The sequence below is a fragment of the Ranitomeya imitator genome, chromosome 2, assembly GCF_032444005.1.
Source record: "Ranitomeya imitator isolate aRanImi1 chromosome 2, aRanImi1.pri, whole genome shotgun sequence".
Classification (NCBI taxonomy): domain Eukaryota; kingdom Metazoa; phylum Chordata; class Amphibia; order Anura; family Dendrobatidae; genus Ranitomeya; species Ranitomeya imitator.
The window spans coordinates 367,394,101-367,418,469 of record NC_091283.1 but is presented as its reverse complement, the minus strand read 5'-3'; the positions used below and the strand labels follow the sequence as shown (position 1 = coordinate 367,418,469).

Below are 24,369 nucleotides of genomic sequence, written 5' to 3'. Positions count from 1 at the left end.
TCAGATTATGGAGGATTTTACTCTTAAGTCAGTTTCAGAATGGAGGGCACATGTAGGGCGATAGACAGAGATGAGAGAGGAGATATAGGGGGTGCAGAACTGTGGAGAGCTTTATGGTTGAGAGAGAGAGGAGTTTATATTATATTCTGTACTGAATTGGTAACCAGTGCAATGACTGGCACAAGGTGGAAGCATCGGTAAAGCTGCTGGACAAAAATACCACCCTCACTGTCGCATTCAGGATGAATTGTAGATGGGAGAGTTCAGTAAGGGGGAAAATGATCAGAAAGGAGTTGCAGTAGTCCAGAAGAGAATGAGACAGTAAGGCTAGGTTCAGATTGCGTTAGGGCAATCCGTTTAGCGCTAAGCGCTAGCGGATTGCGCTAACGCAATGTCTTTTTCGGGGTCGCGTTTAACGTTGCCGCTAGCGCAGATCCCCGATCTGCGAGAGCGGGGAACGGACCACGGGCGCGCCTCGGACGCTGCATGCGTCACAAAACACCGGCACATCGCTAGCGCGCGCCGAAAATGGCACGCGCTAGCGATGCGCGTTACCATTGCTGCCAATGGGCGCGCTAACGGACGCGTTGCACGGCGTTAATTTTGCCGTGCAACACTGTCTGTTAGCGCGGTCCCATTAACGCAATAGGAACCTAGCCTAAGAGTTTTAGCAGATGGTGTGTACACAAGTGCAGCACAGTGCTAGCATCCACCCCATCTGCAGATAGTGTTGGTTGTATATCTTTTAGATGACATTTTGCTGTAACTACTGGGATTATAGATAACTCATCTTGACTATTCAAAAGCTCAGATGCCATGAGCTTTTGCCAAGGATCATTGCATTCAAGTGGTTAGACAAACAGAGGGCTACTCTGGTCACCTTACTAATATAATTGCAGATTGGCAATGGACTGTGGTAGCAAGCGTGGTTTAGAGATGTGTGCAAGGAAAAGCAATACACTGCGATACAGAGTCACTACTATATAATATATGAGCAAGCAAAAGTTGTAAAGCAGTACAGAAAAAACTTTTTTATATCTACATTGACTGAACTGTACTAAAAAAGGCAGATGATGGCTGTGCAATACAGCCTTCATCTGCTGGTAATCATGCAGGCTCAGTTCCTGAGACTGCACCAAAGACAAGGACCCAACACAGAAAGTACCATTGCATCATATGTCAGAAATGGGTTAAAATGAAACAATGAAAAGAACTTAAAAGCAGATGTGAGTCAAGTCTTACAACAGAGGCTGAGGCATGACACCTTTTTTTATTCCCTGCCAACTAAAGTGGATTATTGCTGTCCCGACTTTGTGCTGCTTTATTTTGGACTATTATATGACTGGCTATTCCATGTGATGGAATTTAGCCTTACTATTACTACTGTCAGGGACACTCTCTCATAATGTTTAAGAGACCAAGAAAGGACAAAGGACAGGTGACTACAGAAGCTCCAGGTGTGAGTAATATACTGTCTTTTTATTTTTAGACTTACTGTATCTTAACCCAGTTTAGCAAAAAGAACAGAAAGTCGAGATTATAATTGAAAATGGTCTACATTTTTTTTTTAATTTAACACTTTATTTAAAAAATAATCACCTAGCCCTTGAAAAGAGTTTAAAAAAATAATTTAGTCCTAGTTTGCTCCCCTAAATTCCCTTGTATTACACACATGCACAGAGCCTACACTCCCAAGTCCCTCTCTATCACACACAACCTGCACCTCCATGTCAAACTCAACAGACAAGTACTGTACTTGCTTGTCTCCCCAAACTAGAGGGACCAGTCCACACAAAGAGAGAATACAACATCTACACGTTCTATCACCTCATATGGTTCCCCTTATTATCTTCAGTAATTGTATTACACGGGATTCTTTATGATGTTACATTGGTTCATCTTCCCATTCAGGTCCCTACAATATCGGAACCTCTTAATGGAGATCTTCTATATAAGAGAATTTTCCTGATTTACCCATCAAGGATGGATAGAGATAGAGACAAGATGGAGAGGGTATTACACCTCACCTTAGAGATCCTCTTCCGGCTTACTGGAGAGGTGAGAGATTCTGATGACGTCACATTACATCATTCTTATCTATGGGAATAACAGATGGACAGAACTGGAGAGGTGAAGACTCTGGGAATGTTTGTAGTGAGATTTATTAATGTGTCTCCCCATAACCAGGATTACACAGTAGTGAAGAAGACCTCTAGTGAGCGCTGTCAGGACAGTGTGTCTGAGGGATGGGGAAGACCCCTAAGCCCAATTACAGGGCCTCCACTTCATCCCCTGATACAAGAGGACATCAATGACCAGAAAATCCTAGAACTCGCCTACAAGATGATAGAGCTGCTGACTGGAGAGGTGACACTCCTGAAAATGCTGGGACATTATGCAGTAACGCTATGAAGCGACTGGGGGGATGACGGTATCATTGTATGTATCAGGTTCCTATAAGGTGTGAGGATGTCACCATCTATTTCTCCATTGAGGAGTGGAAGTATGTAGAAGGACACAAAGATCTGTACAAGGACGTCATGATGGAGGTTCCCCAGCCCCTCACATCACCAGGTAATAGGACTAAATACACATGGGCTATTATTATCTGTATGTAAAGAATGAATTCAGACCTTATATGCATTTCCTCTAGTTCTATCCAGCAAGAAGACAACACCAGAGAGATGTCCCCGTCCTCTTCGTCCACAGGACTGTAAACAAGAAAATCCCCATGTTCCTCAGGATCATCAGGTAGATGGAGAGAAGGTGTCATGAGATCTCCCCTATGATGTGTAGATGGCTGTGAAGGTCTTGTGCTCAGTCTTGTTTTATCCACCAGTATTATATGTTTTATACTTGTGTAATGAGAATGGTGGAGATGGCAGGATTAGAGCTGATCATAGATGTGACTTCTCCATCTGTCTGTGAGTGAGTACATGTGCATGTTGTGAGGCAGTGGCCGGTGTTATATGCGAGGGTCGCTATGTCTCCCCCAGGATGTGCAAAGAAGCATATGAAGGCCGTGGGAGTGCATTGCAGTCACAGGTATAGCTGTGGTTGCAATGCAGAATAAAAGTGATTGTTGGCTTTGGGCAAGCTATTTGTTCAAGGCAGATTTAGGAAAACATGTCATGGACTTTTATTTTTGAAACAGACAATAGGAAGGTAGTGGGGTTGGTCAATTTCTTCTCCCGGGCCGGGTTTTCCATGTGGTCTATGGCCACAAGTTATTATAAAAACCTTTGCAGCAGAGGGTTGGGGGTGTCAGTTTTGGTCTTGCATGCAGGCAGAGCAGTCGACTCTGCAGAGCACTACCTGTGTGAGGCAACACAGGGCCAAGCGGAGCAAAAAAGCCTGGCAACGTAGCCCACGGCAACTGGTCACGGACTGTCTTTGTTTTCCCAGCTGCGATCCGGATGATCCAATTTACTCTCTCTTTGTGAGTACACTGTACATCTGTACATTAAACATGACTTTATTTTGAACTTTTGCTGGGTCACTGCCTTCTCAATGAGCAGCGAGGATACCGCTGCACTACAATGTATACTGTACTGTGCAAAAGTTTTTTGCTGCAAAATAAGAATTCTGTTAAAATAGAATTGTTAATGGATTACTTTATCAATTTACAACATGTAAATGCAGCGCCCCAGAGATCTGGTCGTTGCAGTAACGTCGCTCTGACACTAAGGGGAGTGATGGTACGTCTGATGGCACTAAAGGAGTTCTTCTGACCAGGTAACACAGCACACATTACACTTCACACTCCAGCCACTAGAGGGAGCAAAAGTCCTATTTATTAGGTCACTCCTCACACTGGTAAAACTAGGGGTTGGACAGGAAGTTAGGAGAACGAAGCCTGAGAGAGCTCCAGGGAAGACCTGTCAGAACTGGGAAATCTGGCAGGTACCCAGCGAAAGGACAGATTGTTACGGAACCGCGCCTGCACTACCTTGCGGCGGTATCTAAAGAAAGGACACAAAGCGAAGGATATTGTGGACAGTGAGAAAACGAAATCAAGTACATATGAGAGCCAGTAGGAGTCGTGCCCCGAGAACGGCAACATCCTACTGAGGCGCATAGTCGGTGGCCGGAGCACCGAGGAAGTAACTGTCTCCACGCATTACTTCAAACAGCGGCAGGACAGTTAACTACAGGTTGGCTGTCTACCATACAACACTTAAGAAGAAACCAGGGATTCAAGCTTCAGGAGGCTAATTTGCATATTCCAGGTGCCTTCTGGGAGAAGCGAAGTCTCCCTAAGCTAGAAGATCGTTGGGTACAGCCGGGACCAGCTGCTTCGAAAGCATCACCAAACCAGGGATTCAAGCTTCAGGAGGCTAATTTGCATATTCCAGGTGCCTTCTGGGAGAAGCGAAGTCTCCCTAAGCTAGAAGATCGTTGGGTACAGCCGGGACCAGCTGCTTCGAAAGCATCACCAAACCAGGGATTCAAGCTTCAGGAGGCTAATTTGCATATTCCAGGTGCCTTCTGGGAGAAGCGAAGTCTCCCTAAGCTAGAAGATCGTTGGGTACAGCCGGGACCAGCTGCTTCGAAAGCATCACCAAACCAGGGATTCAAGCTTCAGGAGGCTAATTTGCATATTCCAGGTGCCTTCTGGGAGAAGCGAAGTCTCCCTAAGCTAGAAGATCGTTGGGTACAGCCGGGACCAGCTGCTTCGAAAGCATCACCAAACCGCGCGCCGTAAAATTTTTGCCTGTAGGACATTATTGCAAGAGAGCTTGGCTGAGTAGATTACACAAGAAGGAAAACACACAGCAAGTCAGCAGGATCTAGGAGCAACATGGCAGATGTGACAACCTACATGGTGAGCTGCAGCATGTGCTACATGTTCACAGATCGACCAGAAGAAGAATCCAATTTCACCTGTCAGAAGTGTAGACTAGTGGCCCTTTTAGAAGAAAAGGTGCGGGGTCTGGAAGAAAGAATAGCAACTTTGAAACTCATCAAAGAGAATGAAGACTTTCTAGACAGAACAGAAGCATCTCTACTGGTCACAGAAGGTGCAAAAAGTGTCAGAGAACCTCCAAAAGCAGATGAGTGGAAGCATGTGACCAAAAGAAGCAAGAAGACCATGGAGAAATCACCAACCACACAACTGAAGAACCGATATCAAATCTTTGTAGAGGATGAAGATGGCACACCTAAGAATGAAGCAATACCAGCAAGCAAAAAAGAAAAGGGCACACAGCAACAAGTGACAGCAAAAAGTACAGCCAAGAAGCAACGAAGAGTGGTGGTGGTGGGAGACTCACTACTGAGAGGCACCGAAGCAGCCATCTGCAGACCGGACATAACTGCAAGAGAAGTATGCTGCCTTCCAGGTGCGATGATCAAGGATGTGACCGATAGGATACCAAAGCTCTTCAGCTCCAAGGACGTCCACCCATTTCTTCTGATACATGTTGGCACCAATGACACGGCAAGGAAGGACCTACCGACAATCTGCAAGGACTTTGAAGAGTTGGGGAAGAAAGTAAAGGAACTGGATGCACAGGTAGTTTTTTCTTCTATCCTTCCAGTAGACGGGCATGGCACCAGGAGATGGAACAGGATCCTTGATGCAAACAACTGGCTAAGACGATGGTGCAGACAACAAGGATTTGGATTCCTGGACCACGGTGTGAATTACTGGTATGATGGACTCCTCGCCAGAGACGGACTACACCTCAACAAACCTGGGAAACACACATTCGCCAGAAGACTCGCTACACTCATCAGGAGGGCGTTAAACTAGAAGAAGAGGGGACGGGAAGAAAAACATTAGACTCGAACAAAGACGACCCAGGAAAACATACTCAGAAGGGAGGTAAGAACATTTCTAAAACAATCCACAGTGAGGAGATTGGAACAAAACAAAATCCTCTAAACTGCATGCTCGCAAACGCCAGAAGCCTGACAAACAAGATGGAAGAACTAGAAGCAGAAATATCTACAGGTAACTTTGACATAGTGGGAATAACCGAGACATGGTTAGATGAAAGCTATGACTGGGCAGTTAACTTACAGGGTTACAGTCTGTTTAGAAAGGATCGTAAAAATCGGAGAGGAGGAGGGGTTTGTCTCTATGTAAAGTCTTGTCTAAAGTCCACTTTAAGGGAGGATATTAGCGAAGGGAATGAGGATGTCGAGTCCATATGGGTTGAAATTCATGGAGGGAAAAATGGTAACAAAATTCTCATTGGGGTCTGTTACAAACCCCCAAATATAACAGAAAGCATGGAAAGTCTACTTCTAAAGCAGATAGATGAAGCTGCAACCCATAATGAGGTCCTGGTTATGGGGGACTTTAACTACCCGGATATTAACTGGGAAACAGAAACCTGTGAAACCCATAAAGGCAACAGGTTTCTGCTAATAACCAAGAAAAATTATCTTTCACAATTGGTGCAGAATCCAACCAGAGGAGCAGCACTTTTAGACCTAATACTATCTAATAGACCTGACAGAATAACAAATCTGCAGGTGGTTGGGCATTTAGGAAATAGCGACCACAATATTGTGCAGTTTCACCTGTCTTTCACTAGGGGGACTTGTCAGGGAGTCACAAAAACATTGAACTTTAGGAAGGCAAAGTTTGAACAGCTTAGAGATGCCCTTAATCTGGTAGACTGGGACAATATCCTCAGAAATGAGAATACAGATAATAAATGGGAAATGTTTAAGAACATCCTAAATAGGCAGTGTAAGCGGTTTATACCTTGTGGGAATAAAAGGACTAGAAATAGGAAAAACCCAATGTGGCTAAACAAAGAAGTAAGACAGGCAATTAACAGTAAAAAGAAAGCATTTGCACTACTAAAGCAGGATGGCACCATTGAAGCTCTAAAAAACTATAGGGAGAAAAATACTTTATCTAAAAAACTAATTAAAGCTGCCAAAAAGGAAACAGAGAAGCACATTGCTAAGGAGAGTAAAACTAATCCCAAACTGTTCTTCAACTATATCAATAGTAAAAGAATAAAAACTGAAAATGTAGGCCCCTTAAAAAATAGTGAGGAAAGAATGGTTGTAGATGACGAGGAAAAAGCTAACATATTAAACACCTTCTTCTCCACGGTATTCACGGTGGAAAATGAAATGCTAGGTGAAATCCCAAGAAACAATGAAAACCCTATATTAAGGGTCACCAATCTAACCCAAGAAGAGGTGCGAAACCGGCTAAATAAGATTAAAATAGATAAATCTCCGGGTCCGGATGGCATACACCCACGAGTACTAAGAGAACTAAGTAATGTAATAGATAAACCATTATTTCTTATTTTTAGTGACTCTATAGCGACAGGGTCTGTTCCGCAGGACTGGCGCATAGCAAATGTGGTGCCAATATTCAAAAAGGGCTCTAAAAGTGAACCTGGAAATTATAGGCCAGTAAGTCTAACCTCTATTGTTGGTAAAATATTTGAAGGGTTTCTGAGGGATGTTATTCTGGATTATCTCAATGAGAATAACTGTTTAACTCCATATCAGCATGGGTTTATGAGAAATCGCTCCTGTCAAACCAATCTAATCAGTTTTTATGAAGAGGTAAGCTATAGACTGGACCACGGTGAGTCATTGGACGTGGTATATCTCGATTTTTCCAAAGCGTTTGATACCGTGCCGCACAAAAGGTTGGTACACAAAATGAGAATGCTTGGTCTGGGGGAAAATGTGTGTAAATGGGTTAGTAACTGGCTTAGTGATAGAAAGCAGAGGGTGGTTATAAATGGTATAGTCTCTAACTGGGTCGCTGTGACCAGTGGGGTACCGCAGGGGTCAGTATTGGGACCTGTTCTCTTCAACATATTCATTAATGATCTGGTAGAAGGTTTACACAGTAAAATATCGATATTTGCAGATGATACAAAACTATGTAAAGCAGTTAATACAAGAGAAGATAGTATTCTGCTACAGATGGATCTGGATAAGTTGGAAACTTGGGCTGAAAGGTGGCAGATGAGGTTTAACAATGATAAATGTAAGGTTATACACATGGGAAGAGGGAATCAATATCACCATTACACACTGAACGGGAAACCACTGGGTAAATCTGACAGGGAGAAGGACTTGGGGATCCTAGTTAATGATAAACTTACCTGGAGCAGCCAGTGCCAGGCAGCAGCTGCCAAGGCAAACAGGATCATGGGGTGCATTAAAAGAGGTCTGGATACACATGATGAGAGCATTATACTGCCTCTGTACAAATCCCTAGTTAGACCGCACATGGAGTACTGTGTCCAGTTTTGGGCACCGGTGCTCAGGAAGGATATAATGGAACTAGAGAGAGTACAAAGGAGGGCAACAAAATTAATAAAGGGGATGGGAGAACTACAATACCCAGATAGATTAGCGAAATTAGGATTATTTAGTCTAGAAAAAAGACGACTGAGGGGCGATCTAATAACCATGTATAAGTATATAAGGGGACAATACAAATATCTCGCTGAGGATCTGTTTATACCAAGGAAGGTGACAGGCACAAGGGGGCATTCTTTGCGTCTGGAGGAGAGAAGGTTTTTCCACCAACATAGAAGAGGATTCTTTACTGTTAGGGCAGTGAGAATCTGGAATTGCTTGCCTGAGGAGGTGGTGATGGCGAACTCAGTCGAGGGGTTCAAGAGAGGCCTGGATGTCTTCCTGGAGCAGAACAATATTGTATCATACAATTATTAGGTTCTGTAGAAGGACGTAGATCTGGTTATTTATTATGATGGAATATAGGCTGAACTGGATGGACAAATGTCTTTTTTCGGCCTTACTAACTATGTTACTATGTTACTATGTTACTATGACATAGGAGGCAATCGTGGGAGAGGGGCGACACTAGGGTTCCAGAATAACTCCAGGCCTACCTGTCATAAAGGTGCGTCCTAGCCATAACATACCTGGGGGACGGAGAAGAGAAAGCTCTAGAAAGAACGAGAACAGAATTTTTTTTAGGATTATCCTGAATGCTCAGCAGGGAAGCACTACAACACACAGGCGCTAGTGGGTAGACACTGATTTCCACCTGAAAAGGGAACTCTGGATGTGCCTTCGGACCGGCCGGTCTCAGACAGCCCGGTCTCAGACAGCCCTGTTGACAGGGCTGTCTGAGACCGGAAGCCAACGCGAAACGCGCTTCGGGGCCGCCGGACGGACGCTGGCACCTAAACAGCGTGGGTAAGACAGGCAGAGTACCGTTTATTTATTCGAACTGGTTTAGATGTCAATGATGCAATATAATGTAGCGTTACCGGGTATGTGTAGTCGGCACTATGCACTTTTATGTGAGAGGATATTTTGAAAGACTGACATATCCCTGGTAGGCTTTCGGTTTATGCTTTGTCTGTACCCTAGGTGTTATATGCAGCGGTTCCTGTCTGCCGTACATGAACTATATGTGTACACTGTATGTCGAGTCTGTTTTTTGTAACCTTGTGTATTTATGTAATTATGAGATTTAATAAAGTTGTTACTATTTTTACTTCTGGGTGTTTTTATACTCCGTGGTTTGCTTGTAGGATTAATCTAGTAGTGGAGTTTACCCTGTATTAGTTTATGTCCATGATAGGGAATTTCCCTGTATCTGGTATGCATTAATATGCATCAGTGGTATCTGTATCTAGCCCTGTTGACAGTGCCCTGGTTTGAGGATCCTGAAACCTTCAGTAAAAGGTAAAGAAACTGAACCCTGTGTCTTCGTTATTCCTCGCACTACGCACCATCATCCTTTATTGGACGCCCCTTAGCAGGGTCACGGACCGGTTCCAGCCACCGTGACATCCCCAGAACTGAGCCAGCAGAGGACCGGTACCGAGTAACCCGCGGCTCTGCGTCTGGGGGTGATCCATAAAGTGAATGTTCAAGTGAGAAATCTAAATCAAATCAATATTTGTTATGTCTAACCTTTGCCTTCAAAACTGCATCAATTCTTTGTACTTGTGTAGGAAAATGGACTGGGCCGGTGATGCCTCTCTCATGTTGGTTCCTTAACTATCGAGGCTGTCACCATTGTTGCCAGAGGAAAGCTTTCTGACCCGGACAGACCTTTGCACTCGAATGTAGGGGGCGTGTCAGGCATAAAAGTGAGACACTTGGCGGGAAGACAGCGCACAGTCTACGCGATAGACCCGGCCTGCGCTGCAGCTCCTCAGTCCTTGTGCACACTGACCATGAGGGATGTGGAGTCTTGTGTCTGCGCATCCCTGTGACTGAGGATCTGACCCACATCGTTCAGCTGACTGCCACGAGTGCGAGGCCTAAACCTGACAAGGCGAGTAATCTAGAGTCGGGTAGCTTTATCCCTGTCACCGCTACTAGACTGAGACCCTTTCTGGCGGTGTCAGAGACTGCTTCACACCACATACATCATTTCGATAACCTAGGACCTCGCCTTGGGGAGCCAGGATATGCTGCTTAAGTCAAGCAACAGTGCATCAACTTCCTTCAGGAACAGGCCAGAGACTTCACGCGTCACCTACGGCGCCACTGTGGGATTTCAAGCTTCCACTGCCCGGAAACCATCAGACTGATAAGTTTACCAGTTTCTTAACCATTTTTTCTCACCCTGACACTATACCCAGTTTTACTCCCCTCTTAACCCTTTCTCTCCCTGCGAGGAGTATCCCTTGTAATAAACCCTTTAACTCTTGTCCTGCCTCCTGCTCGTCACTGCATCCTGCGCTCCTGCTATCTTACACTTGGTCACAGATTTTGAAAGAACTCGGCAGGGAGATTGTTCCAATCATCTTGGAGAACAAACCACACATCTTTTGTAGTCTTTTCATGTAATCAAAGACAGACTTGATGATATTGAAATCTATGGGGCCATATTATCACTTCCTGGACTCCTTGTTCTTCTTTATACTGAACATACCGTAGTTCTTAATAATCCGTGCCAAATCCACAAATCCATTTTCTGAAATGCAGCCCCAAACATGCAAGGATCCTTAACCATGCTTCACTGTTGCTTGCATACACTCTTTGTACCGGTATCCAACAATTCAGTGAACAAACTGCCTTTTGTTACATCCAAATATTTCACATTTTTTACTCAACAGTCCAGACCATAAGCTGCCCTTTTCTTCACCCCGATTCCTATGTTTTTTTTGCGTATACTTGAGTCACTTGGCCTTGTTTTGATCCTGAAGTTAAGTTTTTTTTACCTTAATTCTTCCATGAAGACCACTTCTGGCCAGACTGCTCCAACCAGCACATGGTTATAGCTGGGTCCCACTTGTTGCTGCCAGTTCTGGGCTCAGGGCACAGCTGGACAGCTTCTGATTTCAAAGGAAAATAAGCATGATATGTCCAGTATTTCATCTACTGCACTAAGTTTCCTTTGCCAACCACTACATCTACAGCCCTCAACGTTGCCGATTTTTTTTTTTTGGGTGTTTCTTCAAAAGAGCATGAACAGCACAAATTGATACTTCAGTCTACTTTGATATTTCTGCCTCGGAGAGACCTTGTTGATACAGTATATCTACCTCCGATCTTGTTTCACATTAGCTGTCTTCCACAACCTCTCCTTTGAAACCGAGCTTGTTTATTTCTCACCCAGTTTAACGCTTACATAGCTGTTTCTGTTTCAGTTAATTACTTTTTTCAACTACATATGAAAATGATAATAATTATTGCTTGTTTTTTTAATTGGTTACAGACCCCCAAACCTAATCCTAAAAAATTCTCACTGTGTGCAAGTTTCCATTGATGCTATACTACAGGAAAAGTGTGGTCACACCAAATATTAATTTAATTTTTATTTATTTCCAATTTATTCACTTGACATTTTGTTTATTCATAAAAATAAACTTAACACTTCAATTTTTAACCCCTTAGTGACAGAGCCAATTTTGACCTTAATGAGCAAGCCAATTTTTAGAATTCTGACCACTGTCACTTTATGTGGTAACAACTCTGGAACGCTTCAAAGGATCCCACTGATTCGGAGATTTTTTCGTGACATATTGTACTTTATGCTAATGGTAAAATTTCTTCGATATGACTTTATTTGTGAAAAAAGGAAATTTGGCAAAATTTTCAAACTTAAGCAATTTTAATTTTTTTTGTTTTTGTGCCCTTAAATCAGAGAGTCATATCGGCCAAAATAGTTAATAAATAACATTTCCCACATGTCCACTTTATATCAGCACAATTTTGTAAACTTTTTTGTTAGGACGTTATAAGGGTTAAAAGTTCACCAGCGACTTCTCATTTTTCCAATAAAATTTACAAAACCATTTTATTTAGGGACCACATCACATTTGAAGTGAGTTTTTGGGGTCAGTATAGCAGAAAATACCCAAAAGTGACACCATTCTAAAAACTGCACCCTTCAAGGTGGTCACAACCACGTTCAAGAAGTTTATTAACCCTTCAGGCACTTCACATGAACTAAAGCAATGTGAAAGGAAAAAAATTAACATTTAACTTTTTTCACAAAAAATTTACTTTATTTTCGGAAATGCTAATCCTAGAACGGTCTTTAGAAGGAATCGTACCCTTCGTAATCTGGTTGCCCCTAGCAAAACCACCCTGAATCCTTGTCCCTTGACAACCAATACCGTTTCCAGACCTGGTTGTTTTGCCTGCAATATTCCTAAATGCCTCTGTTGCGCAACAATTGTGCATAGAGCAAAACAATTTACATCTAATACTACAGGCACCAGTTATAACATTGACTGCCATGTGAGTTGTCAATCCACTTTTGTGATCTATTTAAGACAAGGCACTTGCGGTCTCTAGTACGTGGGACGCACCATTCAAACCATGCATGCCCGCTTAAATAAACATCGCCAAAATATCCGTAATGGTTTCTTATGACACAGTTTATCTAAGCTATTTTCTATAGCACACCAGAAAGATCCCAGATTTCCGAGCCTCATTATTATCGATCATATACCAGATAATATTCCTGACCGCTATAAGAGTCTAATCAATAGAGAAAGCTATTGGATATTTAACTTGGGCACATTGGCTCCAGAGGGATTGAACCTCACCAATGAAAATGTAGCTAAATAATCTGTATATTGTATTTGGTTGTCCTTTCTCTTATTTATGTGTATTTTTATGCATTTTTTACATGCATTTTCTTATATTTATATATTTTTTTTTTCATACATTAGTATTATGCTGCTTGTTTTTATCCAATTTGTAATCTTATTATCCCATGCTCCCCCTTTTAAATTGTGCTTTACAGCCACAATTAGTTGCACCATGTGTAATTTTATTGTGAATTTGCATCTAATTGTTTGTTAATGACTTCTTTGTTCCCATTGGTCTTTCTATTTTTAACCCCCCCTCCCCTTCCTAATTATCACACCACCTGATAAAGACGGTGATATGCCCTTGAAACGCATTGTGGATCAAAGGTCTTAATTCTGTTCACCACTGTCCCTCTTCGACTTTCATCTCAGTGCTCTGTAGACTGCGTTGCATTTTTTTTCTTCCCACTCCATCCCTTCTTCGGGGGAACACAGCTGGAGCTGCTACAGATGGATCGCATGTAACTCCCGTTATTTCCCAGCGCTCCCCTAGACCGCGCTTCTTTTCCTCTCAGAGATTTTCTGATTCTGGGTGGCCGTATAGAAGCGGCGCTGAAAAGAATAAGTACCCTTAACTGCCACCGTTAAAAGGCTTATCGGCAGTCATTAAGGGGTTAAAAACATTCTTATTTTCAACATGTTTTTCTGCACCTTCCTAAAATTTTTATACAATATGTATGCATAGGTCCCAGCTGTGGCGAGGGCCCCTGCTTTCTTCTTTTATGGCCACTTTCCTTTGTCGTGGTTCCTGACTTGGAGCTTAGTGAATCCACCTCACCCGGTGATTCCTAACAGTACGTTTTTTTGTTATAGTATCTTTCCCCCCCAAAATAGTATGTTACCTAAAAAAATAGTTTGTATATGTTTGCTTTTAAAAAGTGTAAACTTTTCTTATTTTTTTTTCTGTCTGTCTATAATGACAAATATCAGTTGCGTAGTTAGATGCCAATACTTTGTTTAACCAACTCGATGTGACTTTCGCTAGACCGCAGAATCTAAGCAGTTAAAAAGACAGATATTTGAGTCCCTGCAATGGGCGTCATATAATATTGCATGAAGGTGTGCAAGTTGTGGGTTTACTTTGGTTCATTTTATTCCCATTCAGGTCCCTACAATATTGGATCCTCCCAGTAGGGATCTTCTATATAAGAGAATTTTCCTAATTGAAATGTCAAGGATGGATAGGGACAGGGACAAGATGGTGGAAAGAATATTACACCTCACCCTAGAGATCCTCTTCCGGCTTACTGGAGAGGTGAGAGATTCTGATGACGTCACATTACATCATTCTTATCCATGGGAATAACAGAGGGACAGAACTGCAGAGGTGAGGACTCTGGAAATGTCTGTAGTGAGATTTATTAATAAGTCTCTCCATAACCAGGATTACACAGTAGTGAAGAAGATCTCTAGTGAGCACTGTCAGGCCCCTGTGTGTGAGGGAAGACCCCTGGGCCCAATCACGGGACCTCCACCTCACCCCCTAATACTTGAGGATATTAATGACCAGAAGATCCTAGAACTCGCCTACAAGATGATTGAGCTGCTGACTAGAGAGGTGACACCACTGGGAATGCTGGGACATTATACAGTAACGCTATGAAGGGATTGGGGGATGACGGTATCATTGTATGTGTCAGGTTCTTATAAGGTGTCAGGATCTCACCATCTATTTTTCCATGGAGGAGTGGGAGTATTTAAAAGAATACAAAGATCTGTACAGGAATGTCATGATGGAGGTTTCCCGGTCCCTCACATCACCAGGTAATAGACAGGACCAAATACACACAGCCTATACCGTATATACTCGAGTATAAGCCGAGATTTTCAGCCCAAATTTTTGGGCTGAAAGTGCCCCCCTCGGCTTATACTCGAGTCACGGTAGTGGTGGGGTCGGCGGGTGAGGGGGAGAGGGCGCTGAGGTATACTTACCTAGTCCCAGCGATCCTCGCGCTGTCCCTGCCTTCCTCCCCATCTTCTGTGCTGCAGCGTCTTCCCCTCTTCAGCGGTCACGTGGGACCGCTCATTACAGAAATGAATAAGCGGCTCCACCTCCCATAGGGGCGGAGCCGCCTATTCATTTCTCTAATCAGCAGTGCTGGTGACCGCTGACAGGAAGATGCTGCAGCACAGAAGACGGGGAGGAAGGCAGGGACAGCGCGAGGATCGCTGGGACTAGGTAAGTATGTTATATTCACCTGTCCGCGTTCCAGCCGCCGGGCGCCGCTCCATCTTCCCGGCGCCTCCATCTTCCCGGCGTCTGCGCTCTGACTGTTCAGGCAGAGGGCGCGATGACGCATATAGTGTGCGCGGCGCCCTCTGCCTGATCAGTCAGAGCGGAGACGCCGGGAAGATGGAGGCGCCGGGACCGGACGCTGGGAGCTGCAATCAAGGGAGGTGAGTATGTGGTTTGTTTTTTTTATTGCAGCAGCAGCAGCGGCAGCACAGATTTATGTGCAGCATCTATGGGGGCAGTATGAACGGCACACAGCACTATATGGGGGCAGTATGAACAGCACAGAGCACTATATGGGGGCAGTATGAACGGCACACAGCACTATATGGGGGCAGTATGAACGGCACACAGCACTATATGGGGGCAGTATGAACGGCACACAGCACTATATGGGGGCAGTATGAACGGCACACAGCACTATATGGGGGCAGTATGAACGGCACACAGCACTATATGGGGGCAGTATGAACGGCACACAGCACTATATGGGGGCAGTATGAACGGCACACAGCACTATATGGGGCATCTGTGCAGCATCTATGGGGGCAGTATGAACGGCACACAGCACTATATGGGGGCAGTATGAACGGCACACAGCACTATATGGGGAATCTGTGCAGCATCTATGGGGCAGTATGAACGGCACACAGCACTATATGGGGCATCTGTGCAGCATCTATGGGGCAATATGAACGGTGCAGAGCACTATATGGCACAGCTATGGGGAAATAATGATCTATTTTTATTTTTGAAATTCACCGGTAAATGCTACATTTCCACCCTAGGCTTATACTCGAGTCAATAAGTTTTCCCAGTTTTTTGTGGCAAAATTAGGGGGGTCGGCTTATACTCGGGTCGGCTTATACTCGCGTATATACGGTAATTATTTGTATGTAAAGAATTAATTCAGTCCCTATATATGCTTTATTCAGTTCTATCCAGTAAGAGGATAACACCAGAGAGATGTCCCCATCCTCTTCTTCCACAGGTCTGTAAACAAGAAAATCCCAGTGTTCCTCAGGATCATCAGGTAGATGGAGAGGTGTCATGAGCTCTCCCCTATGATGTGTAGATGGCTGTGAAGGTCTTGTTTTATCCACCAGTATTATATGTTTTATACTTGTGTAATGAGAACGGTGGAGATGGCAGGATTAGAGCTGATCATAGATGTGACTTCTCCATCTGTCTGTGAATTTTACAATATTTGTTTCAGGTTAAAGATCTGACCCATATTAATACTACAGAGACATATGTGAGGGGTGATGAGTGGTGTAAAGAGGAGATTCCTACAGATAACTTCCCAGGTGAGTGGTAATCACTAAATGCAGAGGAGTCACAGATTTTTCTCAGTCACTTGGTGTGGCTGCTTTATCAGTTGTGTATTCCATCTATATCACAATCATGTCGTCACCATTCTACCGCTAGACCACCACATGCTTATCCATTTAAAAATATCACCATTAGTCATTGGAAGACATTGTGTTGGAGAGAACTCTCTCTTGGCCGAAGCTTACAGCCCTGGAAGATCCACTTCACTTTCTTTAATTAGTAGACGCTGACCCTTAGCTGCCCAGGTCTCTAAATATCATCCATTTTATCCACGTGCCGAGCCCCTAAGAGAAAGCGAAGGTTAATGCTGATGTTGCCTTACTAGAATTCTGGTATTTTATAGGATGAATCTACCTTCTTTCACTTTTGTGCTGCTGATTGTCCTCATAGAGTCACTACAACACTAGGTCCAGCACCTACTCCGAGGTTGAGAAGCGGGGGGGACATTTGGCTTTGGGAGCTTGGATATTGTTGCATTGGTTTATGGAAGCGATGTTGCTTTTTAAGAGTCTTTGAGCTACTAGTAATGTTGACACTCTATTTTTCCATTCATAGCTGATAGACGTGAGTGGGGGGGCTTGATTTTTCTGTGAGATGAATAAAAGATTTTATCAGTTTAAGCTGCAAAACACTTTTATGGCTTTTTATTCCACTATTTGGGAGGCGAAACGAACAAAAAGACGCAAATAATCGTGCTCTATTGTTTCATGCTCTGAGTTTTACTGTTCGATTTTTTGAACTAATTTTGCCTTTTTAAATATCGCTGCATAACTTGCAATTATTATGCATTTTCTATATAGAAATGTTGTTAACATATAATTTGTATTGTTTTATTAAAAAATTATAATTGGCTTTATTCTTGACAGATGACTGTACCAGGAGAACAGAGGGATATCTCGCATCTTCACTTTTTAAATTTGATGAACTTGATATCACACAAGATACAATTGAAATGTTTGCCACTATTCCTGATATTTCATCATTTCTTCACAGCGAAGATTTATCATATGGTCCTGTTAAACATGTTCTTTCTTCTGATTTATCACAGACTATTAATAAAAATAAACATGAAAAAAGGGACATTAGATATCAAAGTGCTCTTCCAGCAAAGCCATTTTCATGTTCAGAGTATGGAAAAAGTGTTTCCCTCAATATGTCTTTTGTTACCCATCAAAAAATTCACACAAAGGAGAAAAGATTTTCTTGTTCAGAGTGTGGGAAATATTTTAGCCAGAAATCAGAGCTTGTAATACATGTGAGAATGCACTCAGGGGAGAAACCATATTCATGTTTAGCATGTGGAAGATGTTTTGCAGCTAAATCAAATCTTGTTAAACACCAGAAAATTCATACAGGGGAGAAACCATACTCATGTTCAGAATGTGGGAAATGTTTTGGAGATAAAACACATCTAATTAGACATCAAAAAATTCACACAGGGGAAAAGCCATATTCATGTTCAGAATGTGGAAAATGTTTATCAGAGATATCAAGTCTTGTTTCACATCATAAAACTCACACAAGTGAGAAGCAATTTTCATGTTCAGAATGTGGGAATTGTTTTGCAAATAAATCCGATCTTGTTAAACACCAGACAATTCACGCAGGGGAGAAACCATATTCATGTTCACATTGTGGGAAATATTTTAACCAGAAATCAGGTCTTGTTAAACATGAGAGAATTCACACCCCCTGCAAGACGTTTTCATGTTCAGAATGTGGGAAATGTTTTGCATGTAAATTTTATCTTGCTAAACATCAGAGAAATCACACAGGAGAGAAGCCATATTCTTGTTCTGAATGTGGTAAGTGTTTTACAGAGAAACCTGATCGTCTTAAACATGAGAGAATTCACACTGGAGAGAGGCCATATTCATGTTCAGAATGTGGAAAGTGTTTCAGAGATAAATCAAATTTTGTTGCACACCAGAGAATACATACAGAGGAGAAGCCATATTCGTGTTCAGATTGTGGGAAATGTTTTATCCAGAAATCACAACTTGTCAGACACCAGAGAATTCACACAGGTGACAAGCCTTTTTTGTGTTCAGAATGTGGAAAATGTTTTGCAGACAAATCAAATCTTGTTACACATCAAGGAAGTCACACAGGTAATAAGCCATAGTCATGTTCAGAATGTGGGAAGTGTTTTACTCATAAATCATTTTTAGTTGTCCATCACAGAACTCACACAGGAGAGAAGCCATTTTCATGTTCAGAATGTGGGAAATGCTTTAATCAGAAATCGTTTTTAGTTATACATCAGAAAATCCACACAGGGGAGAAACCTTTTTCATGTTCAGAATGTGGGAAATGTTTCACACAGAAAGTAAATCTTGTTGGACATCAGAGAAGTCACACAGGGGAAAAGCCATATTTGTGTTCAGAATGTGGGAAATGTTTCACCCACTATTCAGATCTTTTTAAGCATGAAAAATCTCACAAACGGAGGAAGCCAATATAATACTTGGAAGGTGAGAAATGTTTTACTTGAAAATCATATTTTGGTGACCAAAATAAAAACAACTCAAGTGGGGATAAACCATATATTTTATTGAGAAATAGTACAAGAAAACACACAATAGAAACAGTCTAAGTTAAAAATTAGTATATGAAAAAAAAGAAAGCAATTTTACAACATGCATTAGAATTCAAAATATATGAAGTTACTATTAGACACCTGTTATCCAAAAATCAAATAAAAAATAATATCCAACGTTCATTGAGTATTTCACTTTGTTTTATATACACTATATGAACAAAAGTATTGCGATGCTCCTTTTGTTTCTTATAACCTTAGTTTTTCATTCTACTATTCCAGATCCCTTCCACATAAAACCCAACAACCACCTGAAAAAAATAAAAAATAATAATTTCCTCTTCCCTCTTCCCCACAACATGTTTGAACAAACGTCTTTAACTTATTTATATTAGAATAATAAACATGTTCATGTTGCAAATTACTAGTTAAATCTATGATCCATTACTTTTTTGTAGAAACATCTTTTGGGATTAATTTTTTAAAATCACTTTTCATGCTAAGTATAGTAGTTTTTCACCATAATTGGGAACAGATTCCCTTCTCTGTACCCTATGATAGGGTCACTGGTGCTGTATGGGAGGGGAGATATGTGTCACGAAGATTGCTTTCTTCCGTGATGTGAAACCCATATGTTTCTCCCCAGCATGCTATGTGCTGAAGGGTTAACCAGCCATTAGAGGGGTCAGGTTTTTAGTAAGTAGGCGAGAAATGAGTGGGACGCCTACTCACCATATCTCCACCCAGGGCAGCCACTAGGAATTTTGGGGCCCCATACTGGTAAAATTTTCGGGCCCCCTTGAGACTCCACCCCAGCTCCTCCTCCACCCTTCAAACCTCCCACAGTCCCAACGCACACTCTTGGAAAAACTCCACTTCTGCACCACGTTCAATCAGATATTAACAGTTCTCATCAAACACCAGATCACATACATAGCCAGTAGCTTTTGTTCTGGCCAAAAGAAGTTTTAAGCTGCCTCCACAACATGGTAGACTCCTTTGGCAGGACACTACTCTCCTCTAACCTATTAAATATAAATATATTTTTATGTATTTTTCTTTAAGGGAATGAGTCACATACATTTTTATTAAATGACCATTAATACAACATACAAGGGACAAATATACTGTCACATCATAACCAGACCACATAATGACCTATAATACCACATACAAGGAACAAATACCACCACACCATGACCAGTCCACATATTACCACCACATAGTGACTGAATACTACAATACTGATCATTAATGGAAAAAAACAACACAATACTATGTGACCTTATATACAGGAACTCAGTATTTACTGTCAGTATACAGGTAATACAGTGATCACCAGTGACATTATACACAGAAGCTCTGTACATAGTATACATTGTCAGTGTACAGGTAATACAGTGATCACTAGTGACATTATACACAGGAGCTCTGAATATAGTGTACAGGTAATACAGTGATCACCAGTAACATTATACACAGGACCTCTGTATACATTGTCATTGTACAGATAATATAGTGATCATTGGTGACATTATACACAGGAGCTCTGTACAGAGTATACAGTGTATAGTGTGAGTGTACAGGTAACACACTGACTCACCAGTGGTGTCTCTAGAAGAAGTCCTTCATCTTTCTTTTTCATGCAGCGCAGACCACCATCACTTCTTCCAGCCAGGACTCATCTCTGCATAAAATAACACAGTTACCTAGAGCATGGCTTCCAGAGCACATTCCCCTCTTTTTCCCTTTCTTCTACACTACACATCTGAATACAGATATGCAACCCACCATTCCAAATATAAATTATAATACGCCACTGAGCCCCTTCTAGCTATACATAGCCACTTTCCCCACCTAATAAATATATAAATTAAATAGCACCTGTACTCTTTCCCCCAATTCATTACTAGTCACTGCATACTCAGCGCCCCCCACTATGTACCTCCAGCTCCCCGACTCATTATATTTACATGCCCCTTCTTCCACAATTCATTGTCATGTCTTCTTTTTCCCACCCTCTATTCCTTATCAAGAGCTCTACCCCCACATTCAATACATCATTTACTCCCCCACCCTCAAATTCATTATTATTTGCTCTCTCCCAATCATTTGTTCTCCCCACCCCCACCTTCAATTCAATTGCTGTCCATCTTCCCTCACTCTCAATTCATCATTTGCAGTCTCCTGTCCCCTCCCCCACTTCATCATGTGCAGTCCCTCTCCCCCACTTCATCATGTGCAGTCCCATTTACCCACACTTCATCATGTGCGGCCCCCTTACCCCATGTCATCCTTAGCAGTTCCTTTTAACCCCCCACTTCATGTGCAGTCCCCCTTTAACTCCCTCCCCACATCATCATGTGCAGTTCCCCTTTAACCACCCACATCATCATGTGCAGTCTCCTTTAACCCCCCACATCATCATGTGAGTCTCCTTTAACCCCCTCCCCACATCATCATGTGCCGTCCCCTTTACTTCTTCCCCCATGTCATCATTTGCAGTTCCTCCTCCTCCCCTCACTCATTTAATTCATTTTATAAAGAAAACAAAAAAGTTGTGTATACTTACCTCACAGTTGCCCTCCAGCAGCGGGGCTCTGCCGCCAGCATCCGATACATGTCGGGCAGCCGCCACACCGATATTGTTGTGACCCGTTGACTCTGGGAGCAAGTGTGCCATGAAGTTGTGGACCACTGGGAGCACCTTGATGTTCGGACCCAGAATCAAGCGCGTAAGTATTCACAGTTCAGTTATGTTGCTGGATGTAATGTGTTGTATACTAGCCAATTTGTGCTTTCTCTTTACAGGTTAAAGAGTTGTCAAGCGGTGGCGGTCAATCAGGGATCGCTTCAAGAAGGAATTCAAAAAAGAGATGAAGGCCCCGAGTAAATCAGGAGGACACAGGAGCAAGTATAAATATGCTAGAGCCCTGTCATTCCTCCGGTCGACGATGGTGAGTAGAAGGTAAATATTATCCACCCCATTTAATCAAAAATGTTTACATGTCTAACATTTTTTTTGGGTTTCAGCGAGGGCCAAGCAATATCAATATATTATATATTTTTTCTTTGTTCCACAGTACCATCTGCAGCACTCGGGAGCCTGCAGAGTTGAACCCTTTTGGTGCGATCCTTCAGGAGTCCGCCATCGAGGGACACTTTGACAGTCCCGCCCATCTGCACCTTCCCAGCCTTCCCTCACATGTGATCCCTCGGTCCCATCCACCAACGCTGGAGCATCGTGGCCGACTTCTTTACATGAAGCCTCTGGTGAGGATATAGCTTTTCCTTTACCCTACCCCTCTGACACTGCTGTCACCTCTAGAACACCTGTGGGTTCTGGGCAGCAGCGCCAGAGGGGTCAGGAAAAGAGCTATGCGCCCGAGTTCTTGCATCTGAATGCAGCCTTCCATAACTGTCTCAAACTGTTGTCTGAGCAAATGACTGCAGGATTTAGTTTGCTCGACAGCAGTATTCTTGAGTTGCACTGGATAGGATGCATTCATATGCAAGTAAAATGCCAAATCATTCCTTTTTCCAGGCAGTACTCGAGCGCATGGACAAGCTATCTCCTGACCAGCAGATGCATGTAATGCAAACCTGCCAGTTTGCTCTAGCGCAAGTTAGCTCCCAAGCTCCTCCACCCATCCCGTTAGTTCCTCCCGCACCTGCCTTCCTCCAGCCACTGTCTCTCCTCCCCCTCTACACAATACCATCATCCTGCCCCGTACCAGCATCCTGCCCCATACCAGTTACCAACCACATCATCCGCGCCTCCACTCCCTGCCCAACCTCTACTTCCTACCCACTACCACCAGTCTCCTTCCACACACATCATGCCCCAAACACAACCCTCTTCACCACCCACTACCTCTTCTGCCTCACAATCCCTCCACTGCACCCCTCAAACCTTCCAAATTCCCAACACGACTCCCGGTTTCATGTCCACCTGGTCTCTCTTTCTCCACCCCTTCACCTTCAGTTTTACCTACTGATCCGTCACAACCACATTCCTCTCTCCACACTCCCAATGTCAAAGTGTCCAAATCTGACAGCCACTCTAGTATTATCTCCACCTCACACTATCTAAATTTATAAAGATGTTGTAAAAAAAAAAAAAGTAAATAAAAAAAATTTTTTTTTGGTTTAAAAATTTTGTCTTTCATTTATTAAATTATAAGGTTAAATACTTTGGTTAAAACAAGGTACAATACTGTGGGTAAACCAAGGTCAAATACTTTGGGTAAAACCCAACCAGGTACAATACTTTGGGTAAAAAAGGTACAATACTATGGGTACAGAAGGTACAATACTTTGGGTAAAACCCAACCAGGTACAATACATTGGGTAAAACATATAAAATACTTTTTGGGAAAACCCAACCAGGTACAATACTTTGGGTAAAAAAAGGTACAATACTTTGGATAAAGAAGGTCAAATACTTTCATGCAAGGTGGTTTCTTCAGAGTGGTCATCAATGGAAATCTGTTCCTTGCATATAACAAAATTGTGCAGGACCACACAAGCTTTCACCACCTTGTCAACAGTGTCAGTCTTCAGGTTGATAGCGGTCAACAGAACTCATCATTTGGCTGTTAGAATCCCAAAAGCGCACTCCACCATTCTTCGTGGTCATGTTAGGCGGTAATTAAAAATTCTTTTAGTTGCCGTCAATCCACTACTGGAGTATGGCTTCAGCAGGTGTTCAGAGAGTTGGAAGGCTTCATCTCCAACACATACAAATGGCATTGGTAGCCCAGAGGTTTCAGGCAGCGGTCTGGGGGATGGAAGTTGGAAGGTGTTTCCATAGAGATGACGCCCCATTGCAGACACTTTAAAAACTTGAGAATCATTGGAGCGGCCATAGGCCCCAATATGGACCGCTATAAATTTGTATTCTGCGTCAGTGATGGCCATGAGCACAATGAAGAAATATTTTTTATAGCTAAAATATTCAGATCCAGCAGGTTTGACAATGCAGATATGTTTCCCGTCCACTGCACACAAGCAATTGGGAAACTGACAAACTTGTTAGAATTTTTCCGCTATTTCCAACCAACTCTCCATTGTGGCATGTGGTATAAATTTGTCATGTAAAGTGTCCCACAATGCACAGCAGGTGTGCTTCACAATTCCTGATATGGTGGAAATGTAGTGACGATAGGGATTCTCCAGTTGCAAGGAATTTATGAAAAAAAGCAAGGCAAAAATTAGTACAAAATAACAGCAATAAT

The 24,369-nt window shown here is 42.6% G+C and overlaps 1 protein-coding gene and 1 pseudogene across 1 annotated transcript; both read left to right on the top strand.

Moving 5' to 3' along the window:
* Positions 1 to 19,769, top strand: part of LOC138663928 (zinc finger protein 665-like) — a 256,803-nt pseudogene extending 237,034 nt beyond the window's left edge.
* LOC138663927 (gastrula zinc finger protein XlCGF66.1-like) lies at positions 1,936 to 4,179 on the top strand. The gene is made up of 4 exons (XM_069750302.1): positions 1,936 to 2,058; positions 2,188 to 2,367; positions 2,451 to 2,574; positions 2,654 to 4,179. The coding sequence occupies exons 1-4, from the start codon at positions 1,984 to 1,986 to the stop codon at positions 2,773 to 2,775; spliced, it is 501 nt and encodes a 166-aa protein (XP_069606403.1). The 5' UTR covers positions 1,936 to 1,983; the 3' UTR covers positions 2,776 to 4,179.
* Positions 19,770 to 24,369: the final 4,600 nt, after the last annotated feature.